This window comes from Rutidosis leptorrhynchoides, chromosome 1 (assembly GCF_046630445.1).
Source record: "Rutidosis leptorrhynchoides isolate AG116_Rl617_1_P2 chromosome 1, CSIRO_AGI_Rlap_v1, whole genome shotgun sequence".
Lineage (NCBI taxonomy): Eukaryota > Viridiplantae > Streptophyta > Magnoliopsida > Asterales > Asteraceae > Rutidosis > Rutidosis leptorrhynchoides.
Window position 1 is genome coordinate 410307209 of NC_092333.1, and position 15002 is coordinate 410322210.

Below are 15002 nucleotides of genomic sequence, written 5' to 3' on the forward strand. Positions count from 1 at the left end.
AGAAAGGTGAGCAAGTGTAAAATTGGATTGACTTTTTGCTCTCTTTGTTTCTTGAATTTTTACAATAGAAATAACTAGTTGGACGACCTGGCTTTGCGCCGGTTCTTCACCCTTACATCGCTAATTATTGAGAAAATAACTATTTATCACTTTTTTGTTTTATTTTTCGTTTTGTCGAGGAATGACTTAAAATAGTTATGTGATTGATTTGTAATAAACGTGAAAGTAATTATTCATCATTTTTTGTTTTAATTTTCGTCTTGTCGAGAGAAAAGACCCAAATGTTCAATCAATAAAGTGAAGCGTACATCAACTATTGGTACAAACTATTTAATAAAATAAGAAAAACTAATTATAATATATATTATATATATAACAATAAAACATTTATTAAAAAATGAGTTACGTGGTTAATTCGTAATGAGAAAAAAAAAGTTAAACAATAATAAAGTAAAAAATTATGTGATTGATTTGATAATGATAATAATAATAATAATAATAATAATAATAATAATAATAATAATAATAATAATAATAATAATAATAATAATAAAAATAAAAATAATAATAATAATAATATAATGAATAGTTATTAAATAGTAAAAATTGTGTGAGCGATTTATGATGAATGGGAAGTTTTTGGTTAAATTATAAAATGTGAAAAGTTTAATAATAATAATAATAATAATAATAATAATAATAATAATAATAATATTATTATTATTATTATTATTATTATTATTAATAGTATAATAATGAATAGTTATTAAATAGTAAAAATTGTGTAAGCGATTTATAATGAATGAGAAGTTTTTTGGTTAAATTATAAAATGTGAAAAGTTTGTGATATGCTTATAAAAAGTATGAAGTTGGCTATTAAAAGGGTGTGGTTGAATTGTAAAAAATAAAAAGTTTTGTTGTAAGTTGGTAAAGCTTTTAAACTTCACTATTCACTTGCCATCTCCCTTTTAGATATATAGATATAATAATGAATAATAACTACTGTAACAACATCCGAACCCAACGTCATCTAAGCCCAATCGAGTAAAATAGCCCTTTTAAAGAGCATTTTTTTTTAAAAGCAGCCTACACAGGACAAAAAAAAATTGTAAAATCTATTATAAAGTATTTAAAAAAAATAAAAAATTCAAGGGGACAAAAATAGTGAATAGTGAAAAATAGATCAATGGGAGAAGTCAATATAGCCTCACAAATCTATATAGTCATATAAAGCTCTAAAATGATGATGTCATGATTAAGCTAATTATTTCTTAATTTTTATAATGATGATGTCATAATTATATATTAATTTAATTAAAAAATATAGAAATTTTTTATGAAAAGAAATACTAATCTCTCACAAATTTTAATTTTAATTTTCTAAAAAAAATTAAAAGGCATTTATTATTACTAATAATAATAATTATTATTAAAAATATAAATACTCAACTTTGAGCGAACTTTATTATTATTATTTACTTTTAATATAATAATTATAATTATAATTATTAAATAATAAATATATAAATATGGATTCATTTTACGAAATTAATTATGTTACATATGTATGCGAAAATACATGTCTCTATATATTTGTAAAAACAACGACAAGCTTCTTAATCAAACGGGTCATTAAAATAAATGAGTTTAGTATTTACATTCTCTTAGTACCTAAAATATGTCATTAAATTGTTTCGTTTAAACAAACCCGTAATTTTACGGGTCATTTTACTTGTAGAAGATAGTATATAAATAAGATGAAGTGTGTTCACAACAGCTTGTACTTTCGTCCGGTATATGTGGGAACGGGTTCCAAGTTTCAACAAAACCAGAAGAAAAAACATACTGTAAAAATTTACATTTACATTTACAGATACAAATAAAAAATAAAAATTATAAATTGTAAATTAAAACCCCCAAAAAAACCTTGTCGATGCATATGTGCTCTCCAGCTATTCTTCTATAATCCAATCACACTTCCGTTCAATGGATCTACCATTTCTGATTCAATCACTTTAATTATTAAGATCTTATAATTATCAAATTAAACTCAGTTCCTATATTCAATCAATTTCATTTCTCCACTGAATATGAAGATACCTTGTTGTACAGTATGTCAAACACGATACAACGAAGAAGATAGATGTCCACTATTACTTGAATGCGGCCATGGATTCTGTAAAGACTGTTTATCTCGAATGTTTTCATCAGCTTCTTCAGATACATCACTTTCATGTCCACGTTGCCGTCATGTTTCCGTTGTAGGTAACTCCGTACACGCCTTACGTAAAAATTACGCTATTCTAGGGCTTATTTCGTCAGCTTCTAACGGCGATTTCACCGATGATGAGGATGACGATGAAGAGGATGAAGATGATCATGATGGATTGATGAGAGGTGTGATTGATAGGAATAGAAGTACTGGTTGTAGTGGTTTGATTGAGTTAGGGTTACATAAGGATTTGAAGATGGTGAAGAGATTTGGGGAGGGATTGAATGGAGTTGAGATGTGGAATGCGGTTTTGTGTGGGAAATCGGGGCGGTGTAGACATCGCGTGGCGGTTAAGAAGTTGGTGGTGATTGGGGAAGATACTGATTTGGTTTGGGTGCAGAATCAGCTTGAGGAGTTGAGGCGAAAATCGATGTGGTGTAGGAATGTGTGTAAGTTTCATGGTGCTACTAAAGTAGATGGGTGTCTTGCTTTGGTTATGGATAAATGTAATGGTTCTGTTGAGACGGAGATGCGACGGAATGAAGGGAGGCTTACTCTTGAGCAAATTTTGAGGTTACTGATTGCTCTTTTGTATTTTGTTCGTGTTTAATGTTACATAGACGTATGCTTTTGAGTTACAATGTTTGCAGTAGGAGCTTTGTTTGTTAAATTAATCGACTTTAAGCGGTTAAACTATGAATATAGGACTATCTAGGGCAATGGTAGGCTATAGCATAACCGTTTTACAAAAAATTCTATACGGCTAGGCATGGATATTTTTTTTGTATAAACTAGAATAACAGAACTATGGTGTTGCTGTTAGTAGTGGTTGCGTCTTCCATAATGCATGCCAACTCGTGGACTAATTTTTAAGTTAGGACTTCCTTTGTTAATATGGTTTTGCATGCTTAAGATACTCTATATTTGTTAATGATCCCAAGTATCACTTGTAATATTAGTTTGGATTCCGCTGGGAAACAACATATACAATACACTAATGTATTGTCGATCAACCTTTAAAACTTCTTAATAGTGATAAAGTGGAGGGCAGGAGCTAATGAGGAACTATACAAATTCAAGAAATATCTCAATTAGGTTATTTATGAAAGTCAAGTTGATATAAAACGGAAAAGGTTTTTCTTGTTTAGGCTACCCGGGGAGGGGAGTTTTTAGAACTCACACAGCCAACCGTATTATCCCGTGATAGTTTTCGACCCTTTCCTTAGCCACTCGAAGATATATTGCCAGTGAGGTTTGAACTTAGACATCTTGTGAGGATATCAGGGCGCTCCAATTACTATGTCACGCTGACTAAACGAGAAAGAATTAATGAATGCATTAAAAGTTATGCCGCATCTCTGAAATGATAAATTAAGAATATATATTATAAATGTCTGAAGCATATAGATACTATCATTAAGTATTACATCTTTGAGATATTATTTAGGATATTTTAAAGTAGTTTGATAGATAACTAGCATTTTTTCCTTGTTAATAGATACGGAGCAGATATTGCCCGTGGGGTGGCTGAACTTCATGCAGCAGGTGTCGTTTGTATGAACATTAAACCATCCAATCTTCTTTTGGACGAAGATGGTCGTGCAGTGGTTTCTGATTACGGGCTTCCAGCCATTTTAAAGAAACCTGCTTGTCTTAAAGCCCGTTTAGAGTGTGATTCATCAAGAACTCATTCATGCATGGATTGTACAATGTTGAGCCCCAACTACACAGCTCCAGAGGCTTGGGAGCCTGTAAAGAAATCACTAAATATATTTTGGGATGATGCTCTTGGTATATCTCCAGAGTCAGATGCCTGGAGCTTTGGCTGTACATTGGTGGAAATGTGCACTGGTTCTGTTCCGTATGGCTGCTCTCTTATTGTAACATAGTTTCTACATGTATTGACCATATATGCTCCCTTGAAGTGACAAGATGGGTGGGTCGGGTAATGGATCGAGAAAAGATTTGGTTTGAGTAAGGGTCATTTCATAGTTAACATCGAAACAGGCTGTTTGTGCTGATCCACAAACACCTCCATGGGTATTTGTATTTTATTTTATTTTTGATAATTCAATCAATGTGTAAATTATGAATAGAAAACATTTTTGTTACAATACTAGCTATTTGAATAACATGAGTTTTAGAGGTTGTTTGTTAAATAATGGCTGTCAACCCTTTTTATCTGTATCTCTTTTAATTAAATATATTGGTTTGACCCAGTTATTCATTTGAGAACACAACCCAAATCCACCCATTACTAAATAAATGTGTCAAAATATTCCACGTCTAATATTCCCTATAGATGGTGTGATTGCTTGAAGTTATAAGTTGATACTTCATGTGTAGGTGGGCTGGTTTAAATGCTGACGAAATATACCGAGCAGTTGTCAAGGCCAAGAGACAGCCTCCACAATATGCAAGTGTAGTAGGTGTTGGAATACCGAGGGATCTATGGAAAATGATTGGGGATTGCCTGCAGGTCAAGGCCCCCAAAAGGCCCACTTTTAATGCTATGCTAGCAATTTTCCTCCGCCACCTACAAGAGATACCTCGGGGTCCTCCTGCGAGTCCAGATAAGTAAGTCTTAGGTGGCGTCTAGATTGGTTTTTTGGAATATCTGATTTTTACAACTTGCGTCTAGATTTAGTTTAAGAAACTGATTATCTGCCTCAATAATTAGGTTTTAATGTTTGGATGCATATATACAAGGGTCAAATAATTAGTTTTGCTAGCTGCAACAGAACTGATTATATAAGGGTGAAAGGAATTTTTATATCCCTTATGCTTCTCTAGCAGTTTATACTTCTTTCACACAAGTTTTCTATTTATTTGTCATTGTTTTTATCGTTCCATTAACTGGTATTTGTCGCTGTTTTTATCATTCTTTTAAAATTTATCTGTCATTGTTTTTGTTTGCGAATGTTTCTATTATAATATGATTAGAACAACTAAAAAAAACAGAAGCACATCCATGCATTAGTCTCTACAGTCCAGTCTTATCACGCATAATTACTTTAGAAAAGTGAACACCCAAATAGCTCTGATGGTGATAGCATTGCGATATACACACATGCATATTGTGTATGATTAATTAACATGCATTTACAGCTTTACCGTGAAATGCAGTGATGCACCTGTACTTCCCAAAGCAAATGGGATGCCACCTTCTCCTCCAATAGACTTAGAAGTTGTGCATGATTATCGGAGTCTCTTACATAAAATGGTTTGTGAAGGCAATGTTTCTGCTGTCAGGTCAGTAGTACTTTGTATGTGTTTTTGTGCTTTTGAATAGAGTTGGCATAGTGTGTGGGTTGGGCAGGTTGGATAATGTGTCGAAAGGGTTTGTGTTTATACTAGCTTTTTTATGATATTGGTCGAAAGGGCTCGATTGACCCAAAACACTTTTTGCTAAAAAGGTAATTTAATATAAAATCCAGTTTGCTAAACATGATTATAAAAAATGTTGTAGATCATAGTGATCTAGTGTTTTTAAATGAAATGATTGAGGTTTGCTAAACTTTCAACCCGTTTTCTATATAGTTAAACTGGTGGAGATCACTTGTGTCCTAAATTGAGCCATTTACAAGTCAATGGGTCAAAGTTGCCACCTTTTCTTTCCCTCTCTTCCGTTTCTAATATAAATTTTTTGTATGTCTTGATACAGTGAGTTGTTAGCAAGGGCTTCATCAAAAAGTGATGGAAACTCATTTCGTTCTCTCCTTGAAGCACAAAATGCTGATGGCCAAACTGCCCTTCATTTGGCATGCAGACGGGGTAGTGCTGAACTTGTTGAGGCTATATTAAATTATCCGGAGGCTAATGTGGATGTACTTGACAAAGATGGGGACCCACCACTTGTGTTTGCTCTGGCAGCTGGATCACCAGAATGTGTTCGTGCTCTTCTTAGTAGATATGCTAATGTTAGATCTAGGTTGAGGGACGGGTTCGGTCCATCTGTTGCTCATGTTTGTGCGTATCATGGTCAACCGGATTGCATGCGTGTAAGTGCTCTGATTTCCCCATCTCAGTGGCTGCATGTTGTATCTTGTTCTTTCATATGGCAGTCTGGTAATATTTAGATCATATAAGAACAGAGGCAGATATGAAATATTGATCAAAACATGATGTATAAAAACGTATATGGTAGGATGGGAATGTTGGTAGGGTTGAGTAACGGTTCAAAAATGTTCCAGGTTGTTAGAGACAGTTGAATTGACTCACAAACAATTTTTTGTCCCTTTCTTAATCTAGGGTTTGTTAGTTTTTATAAAATATCAAGAGTTACATTAGGAATACAATCTCAGTATATGTTACTGCTGGAGGTCGTATGGATTAGTAAAGGCGTTGGAGGAGTTTCAACCCGTTTTTTCCCAATTTAACGTGCTCCATATTTTTTCGTTGATTTCATTTCACTTGTTTGGGGCAATTACTTGTTCCAGAAAGTTAGTTAAAAGGGGAACGCCTACGGGTCAAGTTCCTTTAACAGACTAAGACCAACAGTTATAAGGTAAAACGAAATTAAATTTACAGGGTAAAAGACAGAAAACTGCAGTTTTTTTAGATCTTCCTTTTTGATATGTTTATTGATATATTAACGGCAACAGGAATTGTTGTTGGCTGGTGCTGATCCAAATGCGGTTGACGATGAAGGTGAATCAGTACTGCATAGAGCGGTGACAAAGAAGTACACAGAGTGTGCTCTCGTTATATTGGAAAATGGAGGATGTAAATCCATGGATATTTCAAACTCGAAAAGTCTAACGTAAGTACATTTGTTATAAAGTTTTCCCAATTAAAGCTGATAGTTACCAACAATTATGTGTGCCCTAATAATTTAGTTCTACCTTTCGATAGGCCTCTACACTTATGTGTGACAACATGGAATGTAGTTGTTGTTAAAAGATGGATTGAAGTTGCATCTTCCAAAGAAATTGCTGAAGCCATAGATGAACCTAGTCCTGTGGGCACAGCCTTGAGTATGGCAGCTTCTTTAAAGAAAGACCATGAAGCTAGTAAGTTTCTATGCCATATATGTTAAAACACGTTTATTTGATTATTTTTACTCGTGATGTATATATATACCTTATGTTGAGAAATTTAAGAAATGATTAATGATATTTTGTTGCAGATGGTAGAGAACTGGTACAGATACTCCTGGCTGCTGGAGCAGATGCTACTGCTCAAGACACCCAACATGGACGGACTGCTCTGCATACTGCTGCTATGATTAATGATGTTGAGTTGGTTAAGGTATGCAATTTTGCTTCTGTTAGGGATAGCAATTCTAACCACTTACGAATGAGGCAATTTAACTTTTTTGTTTATTATTTATTACTTCAAAAATATATCTCCAACAGCCAAACTGGTATTAAATAAAACAGTAGGTTGAATGGAAAAGGGTCCTATAGGCCAACCGTCGCCACAAATGTATACTTGATGCATAAAATTTTGAAAAAAAAGTATTCAAAAATTCATTTGTACCTAAAAATCAAATTTTATGATCATATCCAGAGGAAAAAAAGAAAGTGTTTCATGTCGACCCAACCCGGCTTGTTCTGTCTCGTTTTGACCTTTACGGAATATTTTCATTATGTCATGTTGCCCAACCGCACCCATTTAGAAGTAAGAAACCGGAAATTATTCTGATCTGAACATGGTTAAAAAGTAGAGGGTCTCGAGAAGAAAGTGATCCTATTTTATTTGAACAGATTATCCTTGATGCTGGAGTTGATGTGAATATAAGGAATGTGCAAAATACTATTCCGCTACATGTAGCTTTGGCAAGAGGATCAAAATCATGTGTCGGAATGCTTCTTTCTGCAGGAGCAAATTGTAACTTACAGGTATTTTTTTCTCTTTTTCTCTCTATCAAGTTTAAAATTACACAAAAATATCCCCAACAAATATGAAGCTTTTGCACAAGATTTTCTTGTTTAGGTTTTCAATTAATTACTTTTAATAATAATAATGCTAGTTTGCACTAAACACTTTTTTACACCCCCTAGTTCTAAATGATGCTATAATACTTGTATCGCATATTTACCCGTGTGTTGCTTGTTTTCAAATTAATTTTTAGGACGATGAAGGCAACAATGCTTTCCATATAGCTGCTGATACAGCCAAAATGATACGTGAAAATCTGGAGTGGATCATTGTTATGCTTAAGTATCCAGGTGCTGCTGTAGACGTTAGGAATCACAGGTAAATTAGACCTTACATTGTTGCCTATCTATTAGAGGAGGCAACCTTGAGTTCTTGACCCAATTACTTACGAATTGGTCAGAAGTTGCTAATAACCATCCTAAAATAATGTATCCAAATATTTGAACTATTGGTGGAATATAATAGTATATATTATATTAACCATATTTGGCGCACTAAAACTTCAGTCAAATAGTGTTTGGGTCAACTCAACCCAAACCAAACCGTGAATGATTAGAGGATTTGATTAATGGTCATCATCAAGCAACATGTCTTTGAATGTTGAAAATTTTACTATATCTACGTATTTGTGATGTATAACAGTGGCATGACACTTCGTGATTTCTTGGAGGCTCTTCCTCGGGAGTGGATATCAGAAGACCTGATGGAAGCACTTGCAAACAAGGGGGTTCATTTGTTTCCAACAATGTTAGCACGATACTTGAATTATATCATTATTTCAACCTTTACCTTATGGTGACCTAAATTTTTATTCCTAATTAATGTTTAGATATCAAGTAGGCGATTGGGTGAAATTTAAAAGTAAAGTTGACACTCCAACAAACGGGTGGCAAGGTGCGACACACAAGAGTGTTGGTTTTGTTCAGAGTGTCCCAGATAAGGACACACTAATTGTATCGTTTTGTTCTGGTGAAGCTTGTGTTGTTGCCAATGAAGTTATGAAAGTCATTCCGTTAGACAGGGGGCAACATGTACAACTCAAGCCAGATGTCAGAGAACCAAGGTTTGATTTTAAATCTTACTGATGTAACGTAATGAAGCCTCTTAGATCTAATATAAAGGTGGCAATTTGGACCCATTTAATTTGGATGTGTCAATTTGGGTTATGTACTTATGTTCCATTTCAAACTTGTCAAACGGGGTAAAAGATGTTCTAAGTCTTACTTTAATTACAATCTACTTTCGTTTTGTAAGACTGTTTAAATAATAATTGTAATCATATTCCTTCTATTTATTTACTTAATTATATTTTGGGGAAATTTTAGTTAACCCATTATCTAGTTGTAATTAAAAAAATGAAAGTGTCAACCCAACATGGCCATCTTACCCAGCCTGGCAGTGGTTTTTAGTGTAGCCACACCAGTCTTTAGTAATATAGATACACAAGATTGATTGATGTAGCCTTTATCTGTTTTAACCCATAAACTTATGAAAATAGGTGGGAAATTTACTTACTTTCCTTTCGGATTTGATTCCAATAGTTAATACATATCTGCATTACAATCTTTATAGGTTCGGTTGGCGAGGTCAGTCTCGAGATAGTATTGGAACCGTCCTCTGTGTTGATGATGATGGAATATTGCGGGTCGGGTTTCCTGGAGCATCAAGGGGATGGAAGGCTGACCCCGCAGAAATGGAAAGGGTCGAAGAATTCAAAGTCGGCGATTGGGTTCGTGTCCGGCCCGCCCTTACCACTGCTAAGCACGGATTAGGGTCGGTCACACCAGGGAGCATCGGTATTGTATATTGTATAAGACCCGACAACAGTTTATTATTGGAACTAAGCTATCTTCCAAATCCGTGGCATTGTGAACCAGAGGAAGTTGAACATGTTGACCCATTTAGGGTAATAACAATTATGGTCATTTGCTTAATCTGTTTCACATCTATTAAAAATACGTTTTTATTTTAATGTTTTTTAATTATTAATTATTATGTCTATAGATTGGTGATCGTATCTGTGTGAAGCGGTCAGTTGCAGAGCCCAGATATGCTTGGGGTGGTGAGACTCATCACAGTGTTGGAAGAATAATTGAGATAGAAAGTGATGGTCTTTTAATAATTGAAATTCCAAATCGGCCCATACCATGGCAAGCCGATCCATCTGACATGGAAAAGGTGGAGGATTTTAAGGTAAATAAACATCATGTAAAGGATAAAATGATGGGTTGCTTCAGTTGGGTGAAGAGTCAAAATGGGGTTGGGTTCAAACTTATCTTTTTAGGGTCTGAACGGGGTTGGCTCGGAACTTATACTTTTAGGGTTGAAACGAGCCAGGTCGGTCAGGATGACCACCTTTTATCCAGAATTATTAGTCACTAGTTTTCTTTTCTATTTCTTTTTCTTTTTTCTTTTTCTGATTAAGTAAAGCATTAATTTTGACTGCAATATTTACTATTTCCAAGGTAATACAAATTTGAAGTAAAATGATTTTGAAGGTTGCGTGAATTATAAGTATCTGTTGGGCGAAGTTCGACATGTTCCGTGGGATTTTTACTGTTTTATATATTTAGCAGTTAGATATAAAATGACCTGAATCATTTGGTTGATAGAAAGTGGGTTGAAATTGCCACCTCTGGGCTACATACATACCTTCTGGGACAATTTCTAATTGATAATTTCTGTGACCTGGCAGGTTCGTGATTGGGTCAGAATTAAGGCATCGGTGTCCTCCCCTAAATATGGGTGGGAGGACATCACGAGGAATAGCATTGGATTGATCCACAGTTTGGAGGAAGATGGTGATATGGGAATTGCCTTTTGCTTCAGAAGCAAACCTTTTTCTTGCTCTGTCACAGATGTCGAAAAGGTTCCGCCTTTTGAACTGGGTCAAGAAATTCATGTGCTTTCTTCAGTCGCTCAACCAAAGCTCGGATGGTCAAATGAAAGTCCGGCCACTGTTGGTAAACTTGTTAGAATCGACATGGATGGAGCTTTAAACGTACGGATCCTCCCCTTGTTTTTTTTCTTCAGTTTTTGTTTCTTTTAAACCTTTATTGTTTTTGATGGCAATATTGGAGACTCGGGGAGTATACGGTAGGGACTTTGGAGGGAGTAATCGGCGGATCGAGGATTAATCGGATTGGACTTTTTACACCATAAAATAACAAGTTTCAAAATTACGTGTAATATAGAAGAAAACCATGAACATAAACTTTATCATAATTGTCTAAAAAATTTTGTTCAAAAAACTCTAAAATTATAGTTTAAATTCATGTTAAAATGTTCACCAATTCTGATTTTGACCGACTTTGACCAACAAATTGAATTTTGGACTATTAACCGACGTTGATTGATTAATTTAACGGATTTTGAAAAATGGGATCGGTCTGTTCTGAAAAGGGAGTAATCGGAGACTAATCGGGGTTTTTTTACAACAGTGGCTCTTCTTGGTAATGATATTTGACACATCATTCATCGATAATATTTTTAGGAAGGGACAAAAATTGTTGTGGGTTTGTCCAACCCCTTTGGTTTTGATTCGTATTAATTGTCCATTTTTTTGTTAGTAGTGGATACACAATTGTATATTTGTGTTATTGTTAATTTGTAATATAATTATACGATCGAATTTTTGTACCAGCTTCTTTAATGCCTGGTTTTTTCTCAAAATTACTAACCAAACGGTGGATCTAAAATCCTTTTTATCTTTTAGGCTAAAGTGGCTGGCAGACACGGCTTATGGAAAGTTTCTCCTGGAGATGCAGAAGTGCTTTCAGGATTTGAAGTAGGCGATTGGGTTCGTTCAAAACCGAGTGTAGGCACTAGACCAAGTTACGATTGGTACAGCATTGGAAAAGAAAGTTTAGCAGTTGTCCATAGTGTTCAAGATACTGGTTATATAGAATTAGCCTGTTGTTTCCGTAAAGGTAAATTGATGACTCACCACACAGACATCGAGAAAGTTTTGGGCTTTAAAATCGGGCAACACGTGAGATTCCGCACAGGTCTAGTAGAGCCAAGATGGGGTTGGAGAGGTGCCGAACCTAATTCCCGAGGTGTCATAATTAATGTGAATTCTGATGGTGAAGTACGGGTCTTGTTTTTTGGGTTACCGGGTCTGTGGCGAGGGGACCCGGCAGATTTAGAGATCGAACCTACATTTGAAGTGGGCGAATGGGTCCAAATGACGGATAGTTCAAGCGTTTGGAAATCAATTACGCCCGGTAGCATTGGAGTTGTACAAGGTGTTGTGTATGAAGACGATAAATGGAGTGGGAAAATATCTGTTGCTTTCTGTGGGGAACAAGAGCAATGGGTCGGGTCGAGCACTTATCTTGAAAAAGTCAACAAACTTGTGAACGGTCAACGGGTGCGTGTCAAAAGTTCAGTGACCCAACCTAGGTTTGGGTGGTCTGGCCATAGCCATTCAAGTATTGGTGTCATATCCGCTATCGATGCTGACGGAAAGCTAAGAATGTACACACCAGCTGGGTCAAAAACATGGATGCTTGACCCGTACGAAGTGGAAGTGGTGGAGGAAGAGGAACTCCATATTGGAGATTGGGTACGGGTCAAACCGTCTATCTCAAACCCAACACACCATTGGGGAGACGTGACCCATTCAAGCATGGGAGTGGTGCACCGCATTGAAGACGGTGATGTTTGGGTAGCCTTTTGTTTCTTGGAAAGATTATGGCTTTGCAAGAACTGGGAAATGGAAAGAATCAGACCGTTTGTAGTAGGCGATAAGGTTAAAATAAAAAAGGGCTTGGTTAGCCCGAGATGGGGTTGGGGGATGGAGACGCACGCGAGCAAAGGTCAAGTTGTGGGCGTGGATGCAAACGGAAAATTACGGATCAAGTTTCAATGGAGGGAAGGGAAGCCATGGATAGGTGATCCTGCGGATATTGATCTTGATGAAATTGAATAATAAAAACCGAGCATGCATCCTGGCCGAATTTTGTAGGTACCGGGTGAATCATGAATACTACTACAGTAGTAATGCTGATAGGAACGAGCTGGATCAGTTTAGGGCCGGGCCGGGCCGGGACGGGCCAAGCGACTAGAAACATTGAAAAGATAGCAGGACAGATAAGGAGGTAAACTATTTAGGTAAATAGTCTGCATATGATTGTTGTTTATTTAATTTTATTATTGTTAGATTATTATTATAATATAAAGGGAAATAAAAAAAAAAAAAACACCATTTCATTTTCTGTTTTGTTGTTATACTTTTGTGATTCTCTTTTCTGTACAACTCATGCCGTGTTCATATTTACTGCTATACAGTACAACCTTTTTTCTTCTGTTTGCTTTTTCTTATTTACAATCTAATCTACTAGGAATGGCAATGGATCTAAAAAAAAAAAAATTCGAGATTCGCGGGTACCTGCACTCGTGATGGGCGGATAAAATCAGAAATATCACGGGCGGATAAAATCAGAAATATCTACTCGCAGGTGCGCGTTGGATGTAATCTTGTACCCGCTGACGGGTCGCTAGGTGCGCGTTGGATGTAATCTTGTACCCGCTGACGGGTCGCTGGTGGGTGATGGATGTAATAAATCCGTTGCGGGTAAAATCCACTCCGAAAATTCGTAATACCCGTTTGAATAATCCACTAATATATCCGTTCTAAATCGGCGAAATCACCTCCTTGAATAAATGGCCAATAAGTAATAATTTACTCCATATGAGTTTTTACATTCCTAATTTGATTTTGGTATCCAACTTTTTAGTAACTACATCATCCCACAACTACATATTACATGTATTATATAATCAAAGTATGTTGTGTGTTTCATTTATTAGTTTATCTTAATAAATCTTTATCACTTTAGTAATTCGTTAATCTACTATATATGATTAGTTTTAACAACTAATTTCAGATAGTTAATTTTGAACATTGTAGCTTCGCATATATATATATATATATATATATATATATATATATATATATATATATATATATATATATATATATATATATATATATATATATATATAATTAATATATGTTTTCTCAATTTACTATATCATAAACATGGGTATATTGCCCGAGTGGCCACCGAGTTGTTCAATGAAGCACACCACCCGGGTTCAATTATTGGTTATGTCAAATTGTTCAAAAAAGGAGTGTGACTAAAGGGTGCACATAATGCGCAATTCACCCGGTACCAGGTCTCGCGCTCGAGGGGCTTGATTACCCGAGGTTTTACCTTTTATGGGGGAGCCAATGTAGCGACCCGACAAAATCGTCATTGACGGTGCCTTCTACTTAGGTCCCGTTACGTGGTCATAAGTCTTTAAAACAACGTTTGACCAAATGTATGTCGCATTCATTTCAAATGTGAGGATGTTTCATGGTTTACAAAAGTAGTTCAACGACTAGTTACATTACAACGTTTAAAGTACAAATGAAACCTATGCGACACAATTTAGTAAAGTCAAAAGACGCTCCATGTATACATGTATACTCGACATCCAAGCAAGTATCAAAATAGTGTGCGAAAGCATGTATCACTTGGCGTTCAAGGACCTGAGAAAACATATAGAAAACTGTCAACGAAAAACGTTAGTGAAATAATAGGTGTATTAGTAAACGTTGTTTTTGAACCACAAAATTTTGTATTTCCATAACGTTGATTATCTAAATCGTTTACATTCCAAAGTTGTTATTCGTTTGTGGAGCACCTAATTATCAAGACTTAACTGTTCACGTACCCCGTTATCATAGTGTTAGAACCTACACTATATACTCAAAAATATATTTTATCCGCTAACGGTAGCGAACCGTCCGAATGAGGGCTTGTCAAGCCCGTATGGATCCACACAACATAAGTTCACGTTTACACCCTGCAAGTGTAACTAATGATAATTGAGTTGAGGCCTTTTTGTTCTAACT

General features: G+C 35.4%; 1 protein-coding gene across 2 annotated transcripts; it reads left to right on the plus strand.

Moving 5' to 3' along the window:
- Positions 1-1987: 1987 nt before the first annotated feature.
- Positions 1988-13567, plus strand: LOC139871753 (E3 ubiquitin-protein ligase KEG-like). Of its 2 annotated transcripts, XR_011766754.1 has the most exons (17): positions 1988-2785; positions 3711-4073; positions 4559-4789; positions 5339-5464; positions 5877-6213; positions 6817-6974; positions 7067-7224; positions 7341-7462; positions 7921-8055; positions 8289-8413; positions 8738-8842; positions 8925-9158; positions 9668-10001; positions 10100-10288; positions 10791-11096; positions 11811-13197; positions 13441-13567. XR_011766754.1 is itself a non-coding variant. In XM_071859488.1 (16 exons), the coding sequence occupies exons 1-16, from the start codon at positions 2091-2093 to the stop codon at positions 13026-13028; spliced, it is 4836 nt and encodes a 1611-aa protein (XP_071715589.1). In that variant the 5' UTR covers positions 1988-2090; the 3' UTR covers positions 13029-13381. The 2 variants fall into 2 exon arrangements, 1 of the variants encoding a protein (XP_071715589.1); XM_071859488.1 differs by lacking the exon at positions 13441-13567 and having other exon boundaries at positions 11811-13381.
- The last annotated feature ends 1435 nt before the right edge of the window (positions 13568-15002 follow it).

Excerpts from the sequence above, each read along its gene's own strand:
- LOC139871753 (XM_071859488.1), top strand. The coding sequence starts at position 2,091 with ATGAAGATACCTTGTTGTACAGTATGTCAAACACGATACAACGAAGAA. Across the intron at positions 8,414-8,737 it reads GTAGACGTTAGGAATCACAG|TGGCATGACACTTCGTGATT; the intron begins GTAAATTAGACC and ends GATGTATAACAG. Across the intron at positions 10,289-10,790 it reads AAAAGGTGGAGGATTTTAAG|GTTCGTGATTGGGTCAGAAT; the intron begins GTAAATAAACAT and ends GTGACCTGGCAG.